Source organism: Acartia tonsa, chromosome 2, assembly GCF_053477335.1.
Source record: "Acartia tonsa isolate MP-2025a chromosome 2, ASM5347733v1, whole genome shotgun sequence".
NCBI lineage: Eukaryota > Metazoa > Arthropoda > Copepoda > Calanoida > Acartiidae > Acartia > Acartia tonsa.
This window is the reverse complement of record NC_137261.1, coordinates 50,769,633-50,794,387: the sequence shown is the minus strand read 5'-3', so window position 1 is coordinate 50,794,387 and position 24,755 is coordinate 50,769,633. Positions and strand designations below refer to the sequence as shown.

General features: G+C 37.9%; 1 protein-coding gene across 1 annotated transcript; it reads left to right on the top strand.

Moving 5' to 3' along the window:
• Nucleotides 1-10,625: 10,625 nt before the first annotated feature.
• LOC145312849 (synaptosomal-associated protein 25-like) lies at nucleotides 10,626-22,793 on the top strand. Its single transcript, XM_080152084.1, has 9 exons — nucleotides 10,626-10,683; nucleotides 11,147-11,233; nucleotides 12,432-12,502; nucleotides 12,902-12,948; nucleotides 20,567-20,631; nucleotides 20,837-20,927; nucleotides 21,241-21,333; nucleotides 22,048-22,143; nucleotides 22,576-22,793. Exons 1-9 carry the CDS (start codon nucleotides 10,652-10,654, stop codon nucleotides 22,636-22,638), a joined length of 645 nt encoding a protein of 214 aa, XP_080008210.1. The 5' UTR covers nucleotides 10,626-10,651; the 3' UTR covers nucleotides 22,639-22,793.
• Nucleotides 22,794-24,755: the final 1,962 nt, after the last annotated feature.

Below are 24,755 nucleotides of genomic sequence, written 5' to 3'. Positions count from 1 at the left end.
ATTTTCAGAATCCAAAAAATCTAAATTCTAAATTTCATGATAAAAATGTAATTAAATAACAGTAAATGTTCCAAAATAAAATTGTGAATAAATATAACATGAAATAAAAGAATAATAAATATATTTACTGCAATAAATGTCACTTTTGTAACGGAATGTGAAATTTTTAAAACAATGACAATAATGTCCAAAGAAGCGTAGCAACGAACACTGTTTATAAAAAGGATGTAGCATATACGTGGATAATATGACAGGGAAAAATTGTCGTAAATATAGATTGCTAACATGGACATCACGTATTGGTGAGCTTGTTCATCCAGTAGGAGGGGAGGGGATGTGGTAAAGGAGGTGGATAGATATTTTAGCAAGATACAAGTTTCACTTTCATACATGATAATCTGGTGTAAGGTCCAAGAGTAATAAATAAATTTTTATGAGTATTTTAAAGAGATGTGCTTATTCATATTCATTATATTCTTCACCCCATCATCTCCCCTACTACTGAATAAACGAATTGACCAATAAACGACAAGGGAAATGGGATACCTAAATTGACGACAATATTTCCCCTGTTATTATAACCACGTAAATTCTACATCAATTCACCCAACCTGAAGAAAAAAACTGAAAAAAGTATCACAACTTAAGTTCTAATCTATTGATGGGAGTGATGTAATTATAGCGATTAGAATGATAATCTTTATAATTACAAGCAACATATTTCATTATGCAGCGTATTTTTGAGTATGAGTAAATTGTAGAGTAGCGGTACTCCTAAAAAAAGAGTTGCACGAAAATGTCCTAGGCCTTGTAAAGAATAGGACTTTATATAACAAGGTTATGGTACTAAAATATGTGGAAATTATTTGTAAGGAAGCAATACTTCAAAAACTTATAAGTTTTTTTTTAATTGGCCGTTTTGATTACACCAATTGATTTACCACTGAACCAATTGAGTTCAATATTAATGGGAAGCTTTACACATTTTCTTGCAGTGTTTTAGATAATTTAATTTTTAAATAGAGATTTTGGGCTGGTCTTTGTCTATTTTAAATTCTTCTCTCTCCGTCTCTATTAAAATTACGAGTCCCTAATTAAATTGAAAGTAAGATCCTCTTAAAAATGTTGTGCTGTTTGACAGAAGTTTAAATCAATGTTTCTTATTGGCTAAATAAATATTTACGGGTAAACCCTATTTAATTTGTAACCAAGTTGTAATTTTATTCTCTCTCTTATCTAAGTAGGCCTTGGCATTTACAGGACAATTATTCTGAAAAATATTTTATACACAGAATTCTTATTTTAATGAAGTTCAATAATATTATAAATAGAAGAAATGGGGAGAAAGATAAATACAAATTAGGATTTACTGGTTTGTCAATTAAGTTATCGCGAACCTCTTGAATTTTCAATTTTGTAGAAACTTCACATACGACCCAGGATGGTTTATGGCTATTTTCTTAGAGTTCTTAGTTGCTAGGAGTCTAGACACTATTTTCAAATAAAGTCTTAAAACCAATCCCTGAAATACTTGAATGCAATACTTTATATTTGAAGGAGACTTGAATCAGCTTATACCAATAACAAAATTAAGTCCGAAAAAAATCACAAAACCTATACATTTCTTCAGCTGTTGTTGGGGGGCAACACAACGTAAAATTGACGACCTCTCCATTTGCCCCCAAAATATTATTTAAGATTTATTTCGCTTGTTGATTATACCTTATTCCTGGACTTGAATAAATGAAAGTGGTCAACTGAGACATGATTAAGTAAGGCCACCGAAGGAAATAGGACAAATATACTATTTTATGAAGTAGTTAGGTTTTTGTTTTTTGTTTGTGTGTTAAGATCTCGCTAACCACTTAGGAAATTAAGTTCTCCATTTAGGGAAGCTTCGCATAGGTACTTGGTGGGTTTCAGAATATTTGAACTTTTTTACAGGCATGGATTGGTTTCAGGCCAATTTTCTGCTCCTTCTCTCCTAATTTGTATGCAGGGTCCAAAAATGCTAGGGGTGCAGCCGATAGTTCTCAAAAAAGCATCTGACCAGGGTTATCCAAGCTTTGTATTTTGAAGGGGGTAAAATTTGAGGTTTCAAAGGTCAGAGGGGGGTAATATAAAGTATTTTTTTTTAATAAATAAGAAAACAGAGGTTACAATGTTTGAGGGAGGTAACTAAACACCCCCTTACCCCACATCTTGGAATTCTATGCATTTTTAAATACAAGTGTTAAAAGTTCAAATTATAATATTCTTAGTCATAAGCTTTATTTGAATTAAAAATTCTGTAACCTTGTCTTTTATCTAATATCATGTGTATTATCTCAATGGATAAATCATTACTTGGATCTTACACCAGATTTTCATGTTTACTAATAAAGTGAAATACGCAGCGGGCTAAACTAAAAATGCCCCCATCCATCCCCTTTACCTCATCCCATTCCTTCACACTGGATGCACGAATTTCCCAATAAGGGAGTTCATGTTAGCAACCTATAAAAACAATAATTTTCCCCCTGTTATAATATCCACTTATATTCTACATCCATTGTTATCTACAACTTAATTTTCTAAAGAGAGTGGGCAGTATCTTAAAATTTTCCAAGTCAAGATAATTTTTCTGGAAGCTTAAACTACACAGGCGGAATTAACTAAAAGGTCATCTATGCAATAGGAACTAAAACAAGTATCACATAATCCATGAAAGCGTGCTAAAAATGGAGGATGGGGTCCCAAATTAGGATTATAAGTCTCTCCATCCCCCTAATGTGTTTGATTTTTTGAGTTTTTTTTTAAATACATGATACATAATTACAAGTATAAAAGTCTGAAAACAAAACCCTTATAAAGAAGCTTTGCTTCTTGAAAACAATATTCTTTAAACGAGATTTCATAAATTGAAAGAAGGAAAATGAAATTTAAATTTTGAATAGAAGCCACAAGGCATAAACGTTAGAAAAGCTATAAAAATGAAGTTTAAATACTAAAGGATTACAGACACACAGACAGAAAGACAGTGTTAGGGATCCTAAGCTTATAGTGCACACTTTAGGTGTTAGAAATGACTTATACCAAACTACTGATTTTTTACATACATAAAGATATACCAATACATTTTTTATAAGTATTTGTATATTCTTATTAGATGTTTTAAGTATTATATAGTACTAACTAGCAACTGCACCCTTAGCATCTGAGAGCTCTGTATTCAAATGGATGCAAAAAATAGACTTAAACCACTCCAAATCTTGAATCTAAACAAAAAACAGCCTACCATCATCCAAGAACCTATGTAAAGCTTCCCTAAAAAGGAGTACTTATTCATTTTAACAGTTATTGAAATTTTAAGCTTCAAACAAAAACTATCTTACTACTTTATATAGTACTAGCGGTTACACCCCCTAGAAGCCTCTAGGGGCATTTAAGGTAGGAGTATAGTAGTATAGAAGTTTTAAGTAATGTAAACATAGTAGTAATTGCATTTGAAACCAGAAATAACTATCAACTTTGCATCTAGGGGAAGTAAAGAGTCGAGCTGAGAATGTTGAATTTTAACTTTACAGATTGCCTGATCTTTCATAAAGAAGTGAGGCGAGCAAATTTTAAGGGATCTATATGTAAAGGGGGGTTGTGGAAGGGTGGGAAAAGGGAGGTTTAACAACAACAACCGCATCAACAACACGGAAAGGATTGCTGCTGTGGCACAACAACTACTTCAAGGGTGAGAAAGAGTGAAAGGTGGTTGGGAAAGAATACAAAAAGGGGGTGGGGATATAACGTGAGTGAGAGGGTTGGGGTTGGGGTTGAATAGGGGATGCAACAGTATAATCAAAAAGGACTGCTCTTACCAAATTTTAAAAGAATTTTTGAAATCCTACATTTTTTTTATGTTGAACTTCCTAACCGATTATTACCTAAAAGATTGTTGATAGCAGTGTAGAGTCTTTGTAGGTCATTGGCATTAACCCTAACTATTGCAGACTACTAATCTTTGGAAGCATAAACTTTGTCTTAAAGTCCTAACTGTAAAAATTAACCAATTGCAGATGAGTTCTAGTATAAAAACAAAATATAAAACTGGCATATAGGCATGTTGATAAAAAAAATGAAATCTACGGTCCTTTCAGGGGAAGAATAGTTAAAGCATGAACATACATACATATATACATATACCAGTGGTAGCAACATTACTTCCTGGTCCAACTATCTATCTATCTATCTATACCAGGGATATAGAGATATATAAATATATAGAGTTGTAGCATAGTAACCAAGTATTTACTTCCTGGTATATCTATCTATCTATACCAGGGATATAGAGATATATAAATATATAGAGTTGTAGCATAGTAACCAAGTATTTACTTCCTAGTATATCTATCTATCTATACCAGGGATATAGAGATATATAAATATATAGAGTTGTAGCATAGTAACCAAGTATTTACTTCATAGTATATTTATCTATCTATCAGGAATATAGAGATATATAAATATATAGAGTTGTAGCATAGTAACCAAGTATTTACTTCCTAGTATATCTATCTATCTATACCAGGGATATAAAGATATATAAATATATAGAGTTGTAGCATAGTAACCAAGTATTTACTTCCTAGTATATCTATCTATCTATACCAGGGATATAGAGATATATAGATATATAGAGTTGTAGCATAGTAACCAAGTATTTATTTCCTAGTATATCTATCTATCTATACCAGGAATATAGAGATATATAAATATATAGAGTTGTAGCATAGTAACCAAGTATTTACTTCCTATTATATATATCTGTCTATACCAGGGATATAGAGATATATAAATATAGAGATGTAGCATAGTAACCAAGTATTTACTTCCTAGTATATCTATCTATCTATACCAAGGATATAGAGATATATAAATATATAGAGTTGTAGTATAGTAACCAAGTATTTACTTCATAGTATATCTATCTATCTATACCAGGGATATAGAGATATATAAATATATAGAGTTGTATAACCAAGTATTTACTTCATAGTATATCTACCAGGGATATAGAGATATATAAATATATAGAGGTGTTGCATAGTAACTAAGTATTTACTTCCTAGTATATCTATCTATCTATAGAGTCATATAAATATACATGGAAAATGTATTTTTTTCTTTGCCTAACCCCTGCGGTGCCATAAACCTGCCCTTCTGGGCTACCAAGTACTTAATTAACCTAAACAAACCTGCCCTAAAATAGTAAAAGAGCAAAAGCAACATGATGACTAACTGTGTGTGTGTCTATATGTGTGTACCCAAGTATCTTGCTAACTTCTGAACCGATATTGTTCTCTTTTACATAAACCTTCTTATAGTTCCTAGAAAGGATTACAAATATTTTTGGGGAGGGTACAACCATTAAGAATGACCCCTCCCCCCCTCAAAAAAACACAGATATTTGGGGCGTAGCCTTTCAGTGCTCAACATGCTCTTTGAGGGAATAATTCGGATTTTTAGGTGAGGATTTTTATATCTTATTTGAGACATCAAGAGATTATTTCATTTGGTGAATTTAATGATTATCCAAAAGGCTTAATCTATTCCATATCCTTTAATTCTTTACATGTATGTATGTATGTATTTTGTATATAATTTATTCAATTTACTTCTCACTTTATATGGTTTTAATCATTTTTTTATTTAATACATAATTACAATAACATTACAGCTATAAAAAATATGTTTTTGTTGTGTTACAGAATTGTTTTGGAATATCCTTAGCTTTGGTTGGAAAGAAGCATGATATACAGCTTTTCTATGCACACACACACACACACAGACACTCACACACAATTACACACACACACACACAAGCTCACACAGACACACATAAATCTCACACTGCAGTAGCAACAAACCATAATTATTTCCTAAATTTATCCTGGGTACATTTTAAATGCCAAGCCAATGGATATAAAATACGTGGATATTGTGACATGAACGTTAATTTATAGGGGGGGGGGGGTATCGTTAAATTAACCAGCTGGGAGAAACATTTGATCATGGTATGCAAAAATCTCTTACAGTATCCATTACTACGTTGAAAAAGACAACATTGTTTTTTTTAATAATTACAAAACTTTAAATAAGAAAACTTTTTTTATATGAGTAGAATTTAGAAATATACTTGAAACAAATTTTAAAATTCAAGAATAAACAAGGATATTCAGCATAAATTAAGAAATGTGGATAAACAATTTTACCCCTACCTCTAAAAAAAAGTTAATTAACTCCCCCCCCTCCCCCATAATCAAAATCCCCATAAAAATTAAAAACTTGGACGTGCTTGCCACAAATGTGTGTATGTTTATTATTAAAATTTTTTAAATCTATTAAAACTGTCTAATTCATTAAATTAGGTTAATCCTTTCGAATATATACAAAATTGAACAATTGCTAAAACTGTCATGAATTTAGAATTAATTGCAATAAATAAAATCATACATGTAGATTGTAGGTTAATTAAAATATTAGACTTGAATAATAAACATTTAATATAAAGTTTTGATTATACTCAAGGACGCCCAAGCTTTTTTTTTGGGGGGGGGGATAACACCCCTTAACCCCCCCCCCTGAATAGATTGTATATTGAGTTGTGCTAAATTTGTACGTTTTATCTTAAGGAAGGGCAGGAAGACATAGAAATACCCTTACATCATTGGATTAAGATAAGGAATATGACGATCATTGATGCATAGACATATGTATGTTCCTCTAGATTTCTCTTGTTGAGCTCGTATAGATATTGTTGTCCTTGCTTTTATTGCATTATTAGTCGCGAATTCACTTCATAACTTGTTATGTCCATTTTAAGGTAATAATTCCATGCTTCAATGAGCATCTAGTACAAAAATGTCCAATCTTTTTATTTTGAGGGGGATAGCATGATGGGCTTAAAATGTTTGAGGCGGTTAATCTAATGTATTTTTTTAAATTTTGTGTGGGGTAAAATGAGGGTTTCAAAGTTTCAGTGGGGTAATAACCCCATTTATCCCAGACCTTGAACGTCTAGTTTATGTGGTCCGTATGCCTGTCAGTCATGCCTAAAAGAGATATTTGTATGTTAATTTATCATGTTTTTATACATATTTCTCTCTTTTTCTCCCTTTTTTTAAGAACATCGGTTCTATATAATACTATCCGTTTATTAATCAAAAAATTTTCTATGCTACGCTACTTGCTGTTATCCTTATTATTGAAAACATGTAAGTTATATAAAATTATATAATGCAAGTAATGTTTTGGTTGGAAGATTTATGTTAAAGAAGTTTATTGTATATTGACCTTCATACAATTTAGAATTATATTTACTAGTGTTTTAATTAGAGCTCGGCATTCTTAGCCGCTTTTTTTTCATTTGCACTACTCGGTGGTCCAAACGTAAATAAATGCAAAGATGTCAAACCATAGGTTGATTGCAAAAGCAAATAAATGTAAGATTTATAACCCAGAAAACTTCCTGGCCTATGTGGTGGAAGGCTAGCAAATTGTTTTCTGCTCTTGGATGTGTTTATATTTTCTTCGCTATTGCCTTATATTAAAGACCCAATTGAAAGTCTGCACAATGTCCCCACCCCGTGAGTAGAGTTTGTAAAGCTTGTGAGTAGAGCTTTTGTCACCTCTATCTTTTACTTTAATATTGAGCATAATCAAAATATTCACTTATTTAGGGTCAAGCATTTTCTTTACACATTAAATGTTGAGCAATAACACTTCATTTTCCGTGAGCGTCACGTCACAAATCCTCGTATTATGATGTTGTGGTAAATATTACAGCAGAGAAGCTGAATATTTTTAGCTGGAACTTTTTTGTTATTCCATACAATCAAACAACTCTTGAAATATTATTTGACTGCAGTGATTTTTTTCTCAAGGGAGGATAGAAAAAAAGCATCATTTATAATTGTTTATTCTACACTGTCATAATAATATGACAATAGAAAAAATAAATGTACCTTATGAAAACACAAATTGCCGAGTCGAGCACAGGACTCCCCCCGCCCACTTATGCAAATTAATTGAAAATAAGAGGGGTAATTTCTTGTAAGTTTGTTTATTAATCTAGGGCAGGTTTGGTTAGGTTAAATTGGGTACTAGGTAGCACCGTAGGGTACAGCAGATATAGACCCTATAGGAATAGGCACATGACCCCCCCCCCCCACCATCTTATTTTCAATCAGTCTAAAAAATGAGGGAGGGTGGTTTTTAGTGCCTGATGTAAAGGTGGTGGAGATTAAGACTACTTTTGACGAACGGACATACACTTCTTATAAAGAGGTTTATTTTTTGCCAATTATGATTCTATTTTTAAGATATTTTTGCAGTAGAGAAGTCAATTTAGATACAATTAAGTTGCAGTATAAATATGTTAATATAATCCTTTTTTTTTGCATTGCAATCCAAGAAATTATAGGGAGTATGGATTTGTAATAAATTGTAATAAGCTATAAGCTACGCCCCTAGATGCCTCCTAGTGGCACTTAAAGTTTGGGAGGTGGGGTGGGGGAAGTCGACCTTTGACCATTTTAAATTTTTTCAAGATTTTTTTGGAAGGGGAATAATTTTTGTAGCAGCAGATTCGAACCCGACAGCAAGCAGGCGCGCTATCATATACACCAATGCTGATGGTTATTATAATTGCTGAAACTTTATATCATTTTCTTAACAATTGCTTTGTATCTACTGCTTTGCTAAAGTCCTAACTACAATTGAAACAATTTTATTATTGTTTTCTTAGTTTCTCGGTGATTTGACGATATTTTCCCTATTCAATTTAGAAATTTATCTAACCCCTTGGGCGTTCAACCCCCCCTCTCCTTCTCCCTTTAAGAATTCAAATTTAAGTAGAGATAACTGCGAATATAACAACTTTTAACTTCCTTTATACACTTGAATTAGCCACATTCGTACATACAAATTTACCCATTATACACAGTGCAGTAACTTAGGGGTGTATATTAGAATAAAGGCATAAGAATGTTAGCTTAAAAATACATTTTAAGTTATTGGACAAATTTTAAATTAATTTCCTAAATATTAAACATATTTTAGATGTTAGAATGGTTTCTCTTAAGTTAATTCTTTAAGATTCTGTGTAAATTTGAGAAAAAAAAACTCTTGGCATTTTAAAGAGAAATTTGCAAACTAAAAGTATATATTAAATTTCTCATATTATATTAAATATTATTGTTTTTTTTATTTTCTAAATAAAAATCAGAGGCCACCCTTTTTGTATGCTCATATCATAGAATATTGTAGAATGCAAAGGACAGCTGAACATGCAGGGCATTGCTGCTGCAGCCATAAGCTCAGTTTTTGATAGTTTGCATCGTAAGCTGCATCTGCCCGTGAGATAACAGCTACAGCCGAGATATGCTATTATTTGACAGCCGCAACTTAAATCAACAGTAGCGGTTTGGTATTTCAATATTAACTAGAAGCTTCTAGGGGTACTTGGGGGTGTAATTTTTATTGGAATGTCGGGAACACCCTCCCCAAAGATAGTTTAAATCCTTCCCTGGCCCTTTGAAAAGCTTTACTGCGGTTTAGCGGTTAGCGAAATCCTCCGCTAAAGATTACTTTAAAAAAACAGGAAAGTCTTCTATGAAACTTCCTTACACTTAATATATTTTGATCTTTAGGCATATTTACAGTTCAGTAACCTTTCTATAGTTTTTCTAAAACTAAAAAGTAAAAAATATTAAAGTTAATGGTTGAGGGAAAAAGTGTTGCTTATCTACCATTGAACTTAAATGTTCTTGTTAAAACTATTAGCTACCTGTTTCTCCATCTAAATGAATCTATGATGTATACATATTTATATACATGTAAGTGACAATACAAGCTTAAGAATTAAATTATTGCAGATGGTTTGTCATAGTCGCACTACAGATATTAACACAGTAACATCTAGCTAGATACAGTTATATTTAAAACAGTACCAAGAACGACTGTGTCCAAAAATGTTAATTTGTTAATATTTATTCTACAAGGATGGCAACATCCATAAAATCGAAGCTCTGAAATGGTATAAAAAACGAACATTAACACATGTAGAGTATCAGAAGTGAATAAGCAAAATATAAATGTACAAGTCTGAACAAAATTATAAGTAAATTTGTTGCAAAACTGCTTAAATATTACTGTTAAATTACAGAATTGCCTTTTTAGGACTTGATGATAAAGAAGCCATGCTTATGACATTGTACTATGTTTTCCTGGGAATTAGTATATGCACTATAAAAAGGTCCTAGGACAAACGCAGGAGTCCCAAACTCCGGAGTGGACAAACTGCAGGATTAGACACTTAACCTAACCTAACCTATTTTAAACCATATTTTGTTTATTTTTTAATGCCTTACTTCTGCGGGGGGCTTTTTTTGTAAATTCATATCTTAACCTAACCTAGAAATACTTACTTAAATTAATGTTTTAACAATCCTGCGTTTGTCCACTCGAACGTTTGGGACTCCTGCATTTGTCATGGAACCTATAAAAAGCTTCCAAAAGACCAAATATAAGTTTTTGCATAAATAAAATATATGTTCTTAAATAAATCAAATCAAACAAACATACTTTATTTAAGATATAAGAATAGAAGAATTTTAAAATGAATTGGGGAAAAGCACCAGAAAAGAAAAAGTAAATATGACTTTTGTTGTTAGAAGCGAAGCTATTCTATTATATGGGTGTAGTTTGTCCGTACATCCAGCTAGTAAAGGTGACTTTTTATGGATGGAATGCATAAACTCGCAGGGAGGAAGGGAACATTCGACTTGTCCCCAAAGTTATATAGTAACGTTTTCTTATTTGTTGGCTTAACAACTTTGGTGACTTTTATCGAATCTTTATTAGTTGGGTCATTAAGTTGAGTGTTTAAACGTTTCAATCACTAATTGTAATCAACAGAAGGAAGAGGGATTTTTGTGTATCATCACTAGGGATATATATTGATTTAAATGCCAATGTCTTATCCCTTTCGATCCCTGATAAACTCAGTTTGCTTTGTATTACTCAATTTCTGCATAAACAGACAGAAGGACAGCCATGGTCATGTAGAGCATCATATCATCGGTTTCGAAGCCACACTGAAAAAATATTTTAGAGCCCCAGTCGAGCCTAATTGCTCAGAGCGAGATGTCTTGGCCTATAATATCAATGAGGTCTCAAATGAAACTTTGGAATCAACCAGGTAAAGCTGAACAGTGAGGCTACTCTACATAACCTATAGGTTAATTGTTCATGAACTTATGAGGTGGTTCTTCTCGTTCAGTATATAAATTTTTACGTATTAAAATTGTTCTTAAAATGAAAATAGTTTGAATACTATTTTAGTCTATCATGAAAGTGTGTTCTTGTTTAATTCATTTATAAAGGTAATAGGATGTATTGAAAGATCACGCTAACCTCTGATGTGGTTCTCCTTCTTATAAGTTCAGTAAAGAAATATAACTTCTTTTTAAAAGCGAAGCTTTTCTATAATTAGGGTCGGTCCGTCCGTCCGTACGTCCGTCCGTCCGTCCGAGATAGATAGCTTTTATTCGTTAATTTAGGCATGTTAGAATTGTCCTATCGATTTCAAACTTTGCATGATGATTCCTGTTGTAGTTAGGTACGATTTAGAAAGCGTAGCAACTCTATAATCATAACCAGAATGTCCGTATGTCCATTTTAAACATGTTGATTTTTCTACTTTTTTAACAAAAAATTTTTATGTGATCTAATTATTCGTTTGATCTGATTTTTGGTATATTGATTCCTGGGACAACAAAGATCAATATTATAAGCGAAGCATTTCTATAATCAAGCCCTTAAAACGTAAGTATGTCCATAAACATTATCCTGTATCAAGCAGTTTTTCAACAAATTTACTTACAATTTTGCTTCGACTCTTATACTTTTATATTCTGATGATTCAGTTTAGACACTATACAAGTGTTAATGTTCGTTTGTCCTACCGTTTCAGTGCTTCGCTTTTATGGATGTTGCCATCCTTGTTTAATATCAGATATCGTATCAAAAAGAAAGACACACCCACCCAAATTTTTTACTTTTTCTTTTAGAATCAAAATTTCCGCCCCTAGCACTTCTCTCAAGTGCTCCTTAATCCCTGTAGGGGCGTGGACACTAGTATTCAGGGATATAGAGATGGCACATAGTTTCAAAATACTTGGCTGTCTTGGACTTTGGGTACTGTAACCACTGCAACTTTTCTTATCTTGATTAATTTTAAAGACTTTGGGGACATGTGCAATGTGCACACAATGCCGCTGAATTTGTTATGTTCCTAGCAGACTAAACCCAAAGAAAATAATCAATACCCTTCTAGCAGGCAACAAAATTCATATCCCAGGCTAGAATCACCATACAGTCAACCTTATATTGCACAGGAGAATGAGAAAGATGTGTGAGGAATCTAAAGACACGGGGATGGCAACCATGTCTGCTTTACAGAATCAAGGTTAGGTTATAAGAGGAATTTTGAAAGTTTTATGTGGTTAATGGATATATTGATAGGGGAAAATTTGTTGTCAATTTAGCTTTCTAATCATTTATTGGTCAGTTCGTTCATCCAGTGGGAGTGGAGGGGGAGGGGAGTGGTAAAGGGGGGTATTGTTTTGTTAGACAGCTGCGAGCACCACTTTATCAGATAACATGAAAATGTTGTTCAGAAGGTTCTAAACTTTAAGATAAGGCTTGAAAAACTTTATAAAAAGTATATATGTCAAAACATCTAAATGATATATAAAATCTAATTGATGCTAATTTATCAATATTTTATTGCATAAAAGACATTTTTTAATTGCTGTTATGAATAATCTCCATTTTCAAGCGAATGATTTTGAATATTTGAATTAAGGAGAAAGTATAGAGAGGTGGGAAGAGGTTGTTGATGGCATCAATGAGGTAGAATTTTTAAAGAAAGCTCTTTATAGCAACTATAATAAAATGACGTAATACAATACAATGGCCAATGATAGGTCAATACACAGACTAAATTTCCAATGGCAGGCCAGTATACATTTTAATTGACCAATGGTAGGACTACCATTTATAAGTTCTAAAAAAGCTTCTTATTAAAGTGAAGCTGTACTTTAAAAATAATTAAACAAGTTCCTTTTTTGTGCTTGTGTGGTATCCGCCGAGGATAAATGGCAGACACCGGAGTTCAATTAGATTACGGCAGTGTAACAGACGTGGACACCTTACTATAGAGAAGCTACGCTTCTCTAGCATTCACTAGATAATGATCAACATCTATTTCAGTTGTCACTTTATTGAAGGTTTAAAAGATACTGAAGCTATATACAACAAACAATAATTACATGGATAGGAATAAATAATCATAACATAAAAGCATCATAATACATATACAATGGTCAGTTTGGGCAATAATGATCCCCCATCCCTGAAAAGGGTGGGGGAGAATTAAGAATACAGTTAACCATAATAAACATGACAGATTCAATCATTAATTTTAAGCATAGGGAGGGGGTCGCTAGACCCCTTCCCCAGGACTCGGGGGAGGGCCATTGACCCTCCACCGAACCCTAGATCAGGGGTGCCATAGGCATGGCTCACGGTTGCCGAATACCACAACTCTCCCCTCGGAAGGCTGGGAGATGATTTCCCTACCAGACTTCCGACAGTGGTTGAGGCCTTCGGTCCGCTCCTTAGGGCTAAGATATATATACAACGATAATGATCCAATGGAATCCTAGTGGTGAGTGTCTTCTTAGGGTTGATGGGCTCCCAATGTGGGGTAGAAGGCAGAGGCTGGCTTGGGTTGGACACGTTGGTCAGCGCCGGCAGGTATCAGGTTTGCTGGTGGCACAGTTGTTGCTGGAACGGTCAGCAGTGGGACCTGCTGGTTGTTGTTGGCAGCGGCTGGGGCGCTGGCTGTCAGGTTAATCGTCTGAGCAGCGGCCTGTCCTCCGGAGGGGCCGCGGGGTCGGCCAGAGGGCGGTCCTGGCCTACCTGGGCGGTCATGCCCGCTGTCAGTTGATTTCATAGACACCATTTCCTCGGCTGCTTCCCTGCCGATGGGAATGGCATCCCAGTCCACTGAAAAGTCCCGGGACTTGGCATGGTTGAGCCTGGCTCTAGCCAGCGCTTTCCTATACAAAGCTGGATGGTACAGGAACACTTGTGATATCGCATTCAGGGCTGCCCGGACTCCTCCTTGTGCTGCTGCCAGGGAAATGATGGTTAGGTCCCCCAGCAGTTTGAGGATCAACAACAGCAAACACAGTATGGCTGCGCCATCTCCCCACTCGTGGATGGCTTGTCTAAATCCAGCCCAGACATCCAGGGCTGCCTCTCCTTCCTCCGCCAGTCGGTCAATGTTGTAGGACACTATCCCATGGTCTCCTGTGGCCGAACAGCTGCCTTGCTGAACGCAGGAGCCATAGGATAGGCCGGTCAGCATGGCACTCTTGTATGCTGGGAACGCCAGCAGTTGTTGCCAGTCGTTCAACTCAGCCTGCGAATACAAGCCACCTGAACTGAAGTCATCTAAGGGTTCTGTCAACAATTGCTTAGGCGTATCCAGCGGGGGTGGCCTTTTCTTGGGAGCGGGGGTCAACTCTATCCAGCCTTCCTCCGCGTGCACAGTCAGGGGGTAGGTGGAGGAGCAGGGAATCTTGGTGGCGTGTTCACTATATACCCGTGTCACAGCGTCTACAAAACCTGTGGGCTCTACTGGCACTTTGTCCCAACACTCCTTGTGTTCGCGGACAACGTATTTATGACGTTGGCAGGTCAGCTGCAGCAGGATGTCTCCCCTCAGTACCGAGAACGTGCTCCCCTGGACACGCACCGGGTGGGCCGGGTCTAGTTGCTGGAGCTTCCAGCAGTTGGCCGCTACTTCTTCTGCTGCGGTGCTTTTCATGCGCGTTTCCAGGGTAAACCCAATATAACCTGCATGTATTTGTGCTTGAAGGGGAACGTCAACATCCCTGGCCGACACTCTGGGCAGCGCAGCCACGGCTGGGTCAGCTGCCACGAACAACGCTGGATGGTTTGTGGCATGGGCCTCGAAGTCGCAGTTCACAATCAAGGTGGGGTTGGTCATGTTGATGAAAAACTGGGCCTGATGGTCAACCAGATATGCATCCATCACCAGGCTGGGCTGGAGGCTGCGGATCAGCCTCAAGGGGCAATCTCTTCCCAGGTGGTCCCACACGTAGGTTGCTTCCCCAGTGATGCAGGACAGCTCAGAATGGGGACACTCTAGGGTCAGGTGGTCAGACTGGGACTCCACCCGTCCATCCTCCACCACATAGGTCTCCTCCTTGACCAGCAGCCGTCGCTCCTGGAGCACTAATTCGTTGCGGTATAGCTGGCCCTCGAAGTGGACGTCCTCCCCTTCACAACCCACCCCCTCGGGGCTGTTGACGAGGGCGCCCACCATATCGATGGTGAAGAACAGGGGATGGTTCAGCTGGAACGTCAGTGGCTGGGTCTTGCCTGGCAACGTGTAGACTCGGTTCCTGGCCAGGTCTCGGCACGCTTCTGGGTCTATCTTGGTTGGCCTCATGAGGGTGGGGACCGAGGTCACCTTGAGGTGACCCCATACTCCACACCTGAATGTCCACTGGGACACGGTGAGCTGACAACTGTACCCGGTGGTTTCCCTCACCTTGACTTGCTGCAGGACGTGTACTTCATGGCCCAGGGGCACCTCCTGGTGTAGGGGCTCCGTGTTACACATCTTTTCTTTATTGTAGGATGTGACATGGGTGGGGTTGGCACAGTCCCATCCCACCAGGACGTAGCTGGTTGTAGGCCACACGGCTGCCAGCAGGAGGCCCCACAGGACCATCCACCAATGGGAGAGGCTTCCAGGCAACCATCTTCCTCGTACACGCGGCTGGGGATCTTCAGCTCTGGTCACGGCTGCTTCTTGGGACTGGACACGGCTGGGCTGCTCCTGGCTAGATACAAGTTTCCATTGAGCGTTATCTGTCTGCGGCCGAGACACCCCGATACCCTCCCCAATGACAGACTGGCAAGCGACTGGCACTTGCCTGGGTGTCGGCTCCCCTAGCCCCAAGTGCTCCCTTCCCTTGTCCAAAGCATGCCCAGTGGCATGGGGCTGAAGTGCATGTGGCACAGGCTCGCCCTTACTCACTTCCCTCCCCTGCCCTAGGAACTCAGGTGCATGTGGCACAGGCAAGTCCTTATTTTCCCGAATTTCAATCTCCCCAGCCTCTGGTGCAGGGGGCACAGGCAAGGCTGGGTTTTTACAATATCTTGGATACAACACATTTAACAAATTCAACTTATCCTGATGTTGAGCAGCTGGGTTCCCCTGGCTGGCAGGGGGCTCTGGATGGCATGTAGCTGGGCTCTCCCTGCAGGCTGGTGGCGCTGGCTGACTGGGGGTGACGGGTGTCACCCCTTCCTCTGGGACCGCTGGCTCGTTCCAGGACTCAGGTCTCTCGGTGGCCGCGACGGTTGTCGCCCCAGACATCAGGTTGGAGGCTGGCTCGTTCCAGGATCCAGGTATCTCGGTGGCGGCGACGGTTGTCGCCCCAGGCACCAGGTGGGAGGCGCTGGATAGCACCCCCCCATCATCCCAGGTGGCCACGCCGGGTGGCGTCCCATACATCGATGCAGAGGCGCTGGCTAGCACCTCCTGCCTCTCTCGTTCGGCGGCTGCCAGGGCCTCCCCATACACCGTCTCAGGGACGCTGGGCAGCGCCCCTCCACTCTTGCTGGGTAGGCTCAGTCGGGCAGGTTCCATCATGTTGAGACTAAAAGGCTGGGGCCTCAGCACCTCTGGCTCGGCTATGTTGTTGGATTGTATCAGCTCTGGCCCCAGACGGTTAAGACTGAAGCCTAGGCCAACCCGGTTGGGTTCAGCCGCGCCGCCCAGTACGTTGATCCTAGCTGGGACAGTCCCAAACTGCGGCATCCCATCGGCTCGGTCCGCAGCTCTGGGGGCGGCTGCTTGCTGTTGTGGTGCTGGGGGCGCGCTCCCTTCCATGTGGGCCACTCTGCTGGGCTTCCCTGGAGGGGCACCCTTATCGGCGGTGCGCCTGCGGCTGGCTACCTGGGCCCAGTCAGCTCTACAATCGGCCGCCGTGTGACCGTCATAGTGGCAACGCTCACACTTGGCAGAACGGTCACGGCGTGGCTGGGTGCGTCTCTCCTCTAGGCTAACTTCCACAGGCGTTGGGCAGTCTCGAGCTCGGTGGCCTCTCCCCTGGCAGCGGAAGCAGCGACCTGGGACCTTGTCATCTGGAGCAACCTTCCCCATCTGGTGGAGACCCGGAGCCAAGGAGCCAATCTCCATTGGCTCCGACTCGTCATATTGGGGCAACTGGATGCAAGCAGATCCAGTCAGCCCTTCGGTCGAGTCCACTAAGCACACACCTTCCTTCAGTTGCTTAGTAACCATGGTGACGGTAAACATGGCCTTACGAGTGTACTCAGGTACACTCGTAATTTCATGGTTCATCATGAGGCGTTTTACATTGGCGTTACGAATTCCACGATTTAATTCGTCCACCAACAACTCAAGATCCTCATGGTTGTAGGCGTCCCTATACAAGGCGCACTTAGTTGATATGTACGCTTGTATAGGTTCTGTCGAGTGTTGCTTGTAATCCCTAAACGCTTGTTTAAGCGTTTGGGATTCAAAAGCAGGGCGAAATAGCAATTCACACTCGGCCTTGACCTGTTCGTAGGTCAAGGCTTGGCCTGCCTCGCCAAACAGATGGGACGCCATTTCCGCCGCTTGCCCTACCAGTGACAGTAGGAGGGCGTTGCGGCGGTTGAGGGAATCATGAGGTGGCACGCGGTAAGCCGCCCATGACATCTCGAGTCTGCGGATATGTGCCGACCAGGATTGCTTGGGCGGCCCTCTATACTCCGGCAGATTGCTCAGCATCAGCTTGCGGTACTCGGCTGGGGCCGGCTGAGGGTCATCCTGGAGCCATCCTGGGGCTTGGTCACCTCCTGGGGCTTGCTGCTGGTCCATTGGGTCAACGGTTCAACGGCGGGCACAAAGTTATACAGTACTAAAATGAATGGTTTGTCACTTGAGGCTTTCTAGCCTAACAGCCAACACTGTTTGTATCACTAGGTTGGTAGTTTAGTTGCAAAGATATAACTTAGCTGTACTTATCACTAGTTAGGTGCTGAGGTTGTAGGGTAGGCTGGTAGGGGTAGATAGATGTTGAGGGTCTGAACTGCTGTCAGGAACTGATTGGGTTTTCCTTTATCACACTAGAGCTAGAAGGAGAGAAGCTTGTAATTCTTTATTTGCTAAAAATACCCCTGTTAAATGCTATGGAGTAGCTCCGCTCCGGTGTGTGTGTGTGTGTGTGCGTGTGTGTGCGTGAAATCTCCTGTCCTTGCAACGCGCGTCCGCACCGTCAAATCCGCGCACACGGGGAAAACGCGCTCTCACCCCTCAACTCGCTCTCTCATTGGTCCGCTTCGTCCGTTGAATTTATGATATTTTCCGCACTCTGTTGCGCTACCCGTGAATGGCGCTCTGTGTGTCCGATCGCTAGCCCCACACTACAGACGGACTTAGTCTAGTGTGGGTAGGAAGGGGGAAGCGCGTGAGGGGACGGGGGTAACTCCGTCCGTTTCCCCTGTGAGGGAGGGAGGTAACTGTGTGCTGGTGTAATAGTGCCTTTTCTTCTTAATCCTAGGCTTATCTATTATATCACCCTGATTGTATTTGCCTTCAATGGAGAGGGGCTCCTCCCTTTCCCTTGGAATAAGGGGTGTATTGTTGTTGTGCTGTGGGCTTGAGATGTTTTGATTGTATATCAGGGTCTTTATTATATTACATCTAGCTTCTATTTTTGTCCTTATCACAATTGCCTAACAGATTTGTTTACCAACTCTGTTCTATTTTTAGCTGTTATCACAATACACAATAAATCCAAGCCTGTTCTATTCTTAGATTTATCACAACACAACAATTTGTTTGCCAAGCTTTGCTCATAAATCTATTGTTTAGCCATCACACCAGGGTGGTAATCCCTGCAATGTAACATAATATCTGTTTTTCTAGATGGGTGGCTGCGTTGTAGCCTCTCAGGATACTTGGAGTTGACGTAGTTTTTCTCTGTTCTGGTGCACTACACTCGTATGTTAGCTCGCAGCTTGCAGCTATGTGGCATGTTTCAGCCTATCGGCGGCAGGGAATGTCCCGTCCTGCTAGCGCCGCTGATCCAAATCCGGCTGATGGCGGCAGGGAATGTCCCGTCCTGCTAGCGCCACTGGTTCGGATCCTGCTATTTCTTGCAGTAAAGTTGGCCTATTTCCAGCCGTCTACACTTATTTGGCTTGTTTCAGCCGGTCCGCAGGCCTGTTTCAGCCCTTTGAGCGCTCAATTCTCCGTTAGATATCAGCGCTGCTCGCGGTTATTCGTCAAATTTCGCTGTCTCGCTTCCACAACTGCCGGATGCAGAGTTAAACTTTGCTGTCCAGGGTGGGTAATTCAGGTTGCTTGCGTCAGTTTTGCCAGATTCACTGCTGGGAGTACTTTAGCCTCAGATGCGCGTCTGCTCTACACTTGTGGTTCGCCGTAATCTCACACAGCTGTCACCAAAGTTGTGGTATCCGCCGAGGATAAATGGCAGACACCGGAGTTCAATTAGATTACGGCAGTGTAACAGACGTGGACACCTTACTATAGAGAAGCTACGCTTCTCTAGCATTCACTAGATAATGATCAACATCTATTTCAGTTGTCACTTTATTGAAGGTTTAAAAGATACTGAAGCTATATACAACAAACAATAATTACATGGATAGGAATAAATAATCATAACATAAAAGCATCATAATACATATACAATGGTCAGTTTGGGCAATAATGATCCCCCATCCCTGAAAAGGGTGGGGGAGAATTAAGAATACAGTTAACCATAATAAACATGACAGATTCAATCATTAATTTTAAGCATAGGGAGGGGGTCGCTAGACCCCTTCCCCAGGACTCGGGGGAGGGCCATTGACCCTCCACCGAACCCTAGATCAGGGGTGCCATAGGCATGGCTCACGGTTGCCGAATACCACACTTGCCCTGAAAATGCCCCTGTTGGGCTACCCTGTAGTGTACCCAAAAAAGAACTAAACTTATCTGTCCTAAAAGGCATAACAGACAAACACGAAATTATTTTTCATTATTTTGAATAAGGGATGGGGGCCGTGATCGACTATGTATTTGATGGAACCGCTGGGCCTGGATGCAATATGCTTTTCAGTATAGCTTCGAAACTGTTTCTCTGCCATCCTAAATAATCACAGCATCGTATTACAGATAATTTTCCACAGGGCTAACAAAACAGGATTTAAGCTTAAAAATTTTTTATTTTAATATCCACGAAAAGCTGTCTATAACACTATGCAATAAATAACTAATTTGACACCAGCAATTTAATCATATATGTATTATGTATATGACTTTCTTTACCTTTGACTTGGTATTAACATTTATACTTTTAATAGATATTAAAAAGTAACCGAACTTTTTATAGATCCATTTATAATTAAGGATATGGCTTTAGCAGAAAAAGCACTGAAAGCTATGGACGCAGCCTGCTTTGGTATGATTCCCAGGTTAACAGAAAATCCAAGTTTTGAGAACTTAACCTATCCTATAATATAAAGTAGTAAGGTTTTTTGTCTAAAGTTTAAGATTTCGATGACTACTTACCCAATTGAGTTCACCAATCCAGAGAAGCTTGAATCCTAAAATACAGAGCCCCTAGATTCTAGGGGCAAAACCTCTAGTAAGCAACAAAATATTAAATTATGTATTTAGATTTTGGAAACGAGACAAAGGATTTAAGTTGGATGACGCTGTCTGGGCTGAACCAGAAATACCCAAAGCTGATTGTCTGCCAGAGGCAAAGGTGAGAAAAAATTCAGGGACCAGATCTGACGCTGATTTGTAATTTGGTGGTTGGGTGGCTTTTGAAGCCGCTCGGCTAAGAGTCATTTTTATTGGGTTTCTTATGTAGCCGCATTGCTGATAGTTGTGCAGCTGACGAGTCCTAAAAATACGGACATAATCCTGACATATTTTGATGCTTAAATTTCAAATATATCATCAGGGTCTTTGCGAAAATTTAAATTGAAAAATTATACACCATTTTTAAAGTTTTAAAAGGTTAACTTTTATATTTTCTGCTTTTTTATGACACTGAAAAAAAAGTATAATCCTAGGCTTTGAACCCGGACCATTGTTTCGTAGCTGCCCTTGGAATCCAAGGAGAGCAGGATGTCAGGGAAAAGGAAATGGAGGAGAATATGGAAGAGGTAAACTTTCTATATAGCCACAGGCGTGCAAGGCACTTTCTCTATTGAGGGGAAGTTTTGGTAAATTTCACCCACCGGGAAAGCAAAGTGCCCTTAGCGGTTTAATGTCCAAGTGCCCCGTTAAACTCTATAATAAGCGTAGCTACTCTTTGACTAGATTATGTTCATATGTCTGTTTAAAGATCTCTGTCTTAATTGCTGCTTTTGAAATCCAGAAAGGAAAATATGTTAGGTGAGAAAAAATATGAAGAAAAAAATGTAATAGATTTGTAACTATTATAAACAATGACATGTTCGTCTGTCTGTCAAAAGTCTCCGATGAATACCTACAGAATGTTAGAGAAAGGGAAATTTAAGAAAATAAAATAGAGGTAAATTTTATGAGTAACACTGCAACTCTGTAAGTTGTACGTCCGTCTTTCCGTCCATTGGCTCTATTATCCTCTTTTTCTTGGAATCAAGAGAAAATAGGATGCCAGAAAAAAAGAAAATTAAAGAACATATAAAATTGATAGATCATTATTCATTCTATGTTAAATCAAATAAATTGTACATACATCTACGCATCTATGACCGTTTTCGGTCTTATTTTATCTTAAACAGTACATTGTCAGCTTGATATCACTCCGCTTCTTATAGACAGATTTTCCTTGTTCTATTTTATTTAACACGCCTTTGTCTCTAAAATACATTTATATTTATATATTCATTAAGGTGAGTGCTATAATTGGAAACCTCAGAAATGTAGCAAATGATATCAACAATACGGTCAAGGCTCAAAATGAGTCTCTGGATAGAATTCATAAAAAGGTAAAGAATTGAGTTTTAATAATCAGGCAATTTTCTTTAAACTCCTCTTTTATATAAAAAAGTTGAAAATAAAGGCAGGTTAGGACCCACCGCAGGGGTTAAGCATAGAAAAAAAATATCCCTATCCATTTTTCTTAATTTATATTAAAAACATAAGAAGAGATAGGTTGATTTCAGTGTTCGATTGGTACTTTGACAGAAAGTACCAATTGAAAATACATTTTATCTTTTATAGTTGCAAAACCAATTTGCTTCGTAAATTTTATTAAAACAAAATGTTGGGTTTTTATGCACATCTCATATTGTACTACAGCAGTTAAGAAATGCTCTAAAAAACAAATACTTATAAAAAAGTATGATTTTTTTCTTTTAATTATTTTATTCTTTGAGTCTGGGATTTTACAGACTAAATTGACATTGTTTCTTTTTTAGGCTGATTCTGATATTCAGAGGGTGAAGTTAGCCAATGAGAAGGCTGCAGCTTTAATGAAATAAACAATCTATATCTTGAATTGGTAAAAAGGATGACAGCATCCATAAAAGCTAAGCTAAACATCTAGATAATCAAACAAACGAATATCAACACTAATAAAGTGGAAGCACTTTTTTGAAGAAGCCATTTTTTGTTGATGTAAATCTTGGGTAAATTTAATATTAATTATAGGTTTTTATTATGGGAATTTAAAGGCTTATTTATGAGGATTCTTTACTGCTTGGTAGATTAAAACTACATATCGTCCTAAAAGTAATTATTCCAAAATCAACTAAATTGGCTAATCATATAAAATTAAAAGTTGATGTCAAAAATATAAATTTAACATGTTTAATATAGATAGACATATAAGTTTTCTGGTAATGATTATAGAGTTTTTACTAAATTTTACCTATCTGTGACAGAAGTCATAACATTATATTGTCAGGTTTAAAAACCAATAAAACAATTTTAACATGCTTAAATAACGATTATTGCTCTTTGTTATGGGTGAATGAATATAAATGGTAGGAAGGATGGACTCTTAAATATAGAAAAGATTTGTTTTTAAATAAATCTTGTTCAAAGGTGTAAATATAAAAAATATTTAGGACGAAGATATACTCATCAAAATCATAAAATGAAAATTTAACCAAAAATGTATGAAAAATCTATATATTTAATGAAAAATGATACCTAATATGTATTTTTCTGTTTAGTTAAATTGAAATGTTATTTAGCAATAAATATTAAAAAATAATGTTCTTTAATTGAAATCTCGAGTTTTCTTTTGATATATGATAAATTAGTACAGAAAGATTCTTATTGTTAACACGCACAACGAGTTCATAATAGCTTTATTTCCCTGATTTATCTGTCAAATATACATTTATTTAGAAAATCTTAAATAAAGTTGTTAAATGGTACTTGCAAAGGCTTCTTAATTACAACAACTTAAAATTTAACTTTTTTTTATTTTCAACCCTCGGCCATTTTTGGTAGTGAGTAATCCAGTTTGTAATTTACTAGGTCTGTCGGTGTGTATGTGATGCTACAAAAATAAAAATATTAAAACATGTAAAAGAGTAAAAGGTTTCGTGATTTTTACAATATTTTTCTTCTTTTCTTGGTTAATGAACATTTGCTCTTTGACCATATTTACATTCATGATTTTTTTGTGTTTTTATGGGTGTTGTCATCCTTTTTTACAAATTTAATGCTTCGTTATTCTCTCATATAATTGTCGAAAGCAAATTAACCTTACATTTTGACGAAAGGTACCAGTATTATTTGTGGATATTATGAGTACAGCTACTATGAAAAAAAAATTATTTTATAATCATGAGATCCTTTATAAATAATCAATTATTTCACATTTGAGTGGATTTCATTAATGTCTTCTTTGCGCGTTATGGCCGTCTATGCTTTTATTCATATAAAAATAGAAGTTTTGTCATACATGAAGAAACATATCTAATAAATGAGGTCAAAAATAAATATTTCCTTTCCCCTTTATTTAGTTGAATTGATAAAGTTGATTAAATAACATGGAAAATATAAATGTTCCATTATTTCCTAAAATCCTTATTCCAAAAATGCCGACATCTCGATAAAAGTTGCTAACCCTGTTGCAGACAGTTAATGTTATACGCGGCATTCAAGTAAAGGGATGCGCATCCGGACAAAATTTGGAAAACATTGTGCAAAAACTTGAAAAATAACTTAATCTAAGTTACTAATGTAAAAGTATAAATTTTAACTATCTTAATATGAAAATATCTTGTACTTTAAAAGTTCAGGATGCGCATTTTAGGGGTGCCAAGTATGATTTTTACTTAAACAATTCATGATTTTAAAAATTCACAGTAATTTTGTTCCGTAATTGTTTTTAATTGTTTCGAAATGTCTACTTATCTTTTTTTAATCGTCGATTGTTTAGTCTTTATATTTTATGCTGTACATCGTTATAACCGGCTTCTATGATGCCTAGTTTTAAATATTAGTATTAAATAGGCAAATTTCCTTCTGACGATTTTACGGAACGCCTTGCCTGCTAATGAAAACATGCATGCAATTAGGACACTTCGCTAATATATGAGCGCTGGTGGATAACTTTGTGCTTTTTATTAGCTTTTATTAA

What these genes read in the sequence shown, in the direction of transcription:
- LOC145312849 (XM_080152084.1), top strand. Translation starts at nt 10,652, where the DNA reads ATGAATTGGGGAAAAGCACCAGAAAAGAAAAA. An exon ending in GTCTGCTTTACAGAATCAAG is followed by an intron (nt 12,503 to 12,901) that starts GTTAGGTTATAA and finishes ATTTGAATTAAG; the next exon opens with GAGAAAGTATAGAGAGGTGG. An exon ending in TGGAGGAGAATATGGAAGAG is followed by an intron (nt 21,334 to 22,047) that starts GTAAACTTTCTA and finishes ATATTCATTAAG; the next exon opens with GTGAGTGCTATAATTGGAAA.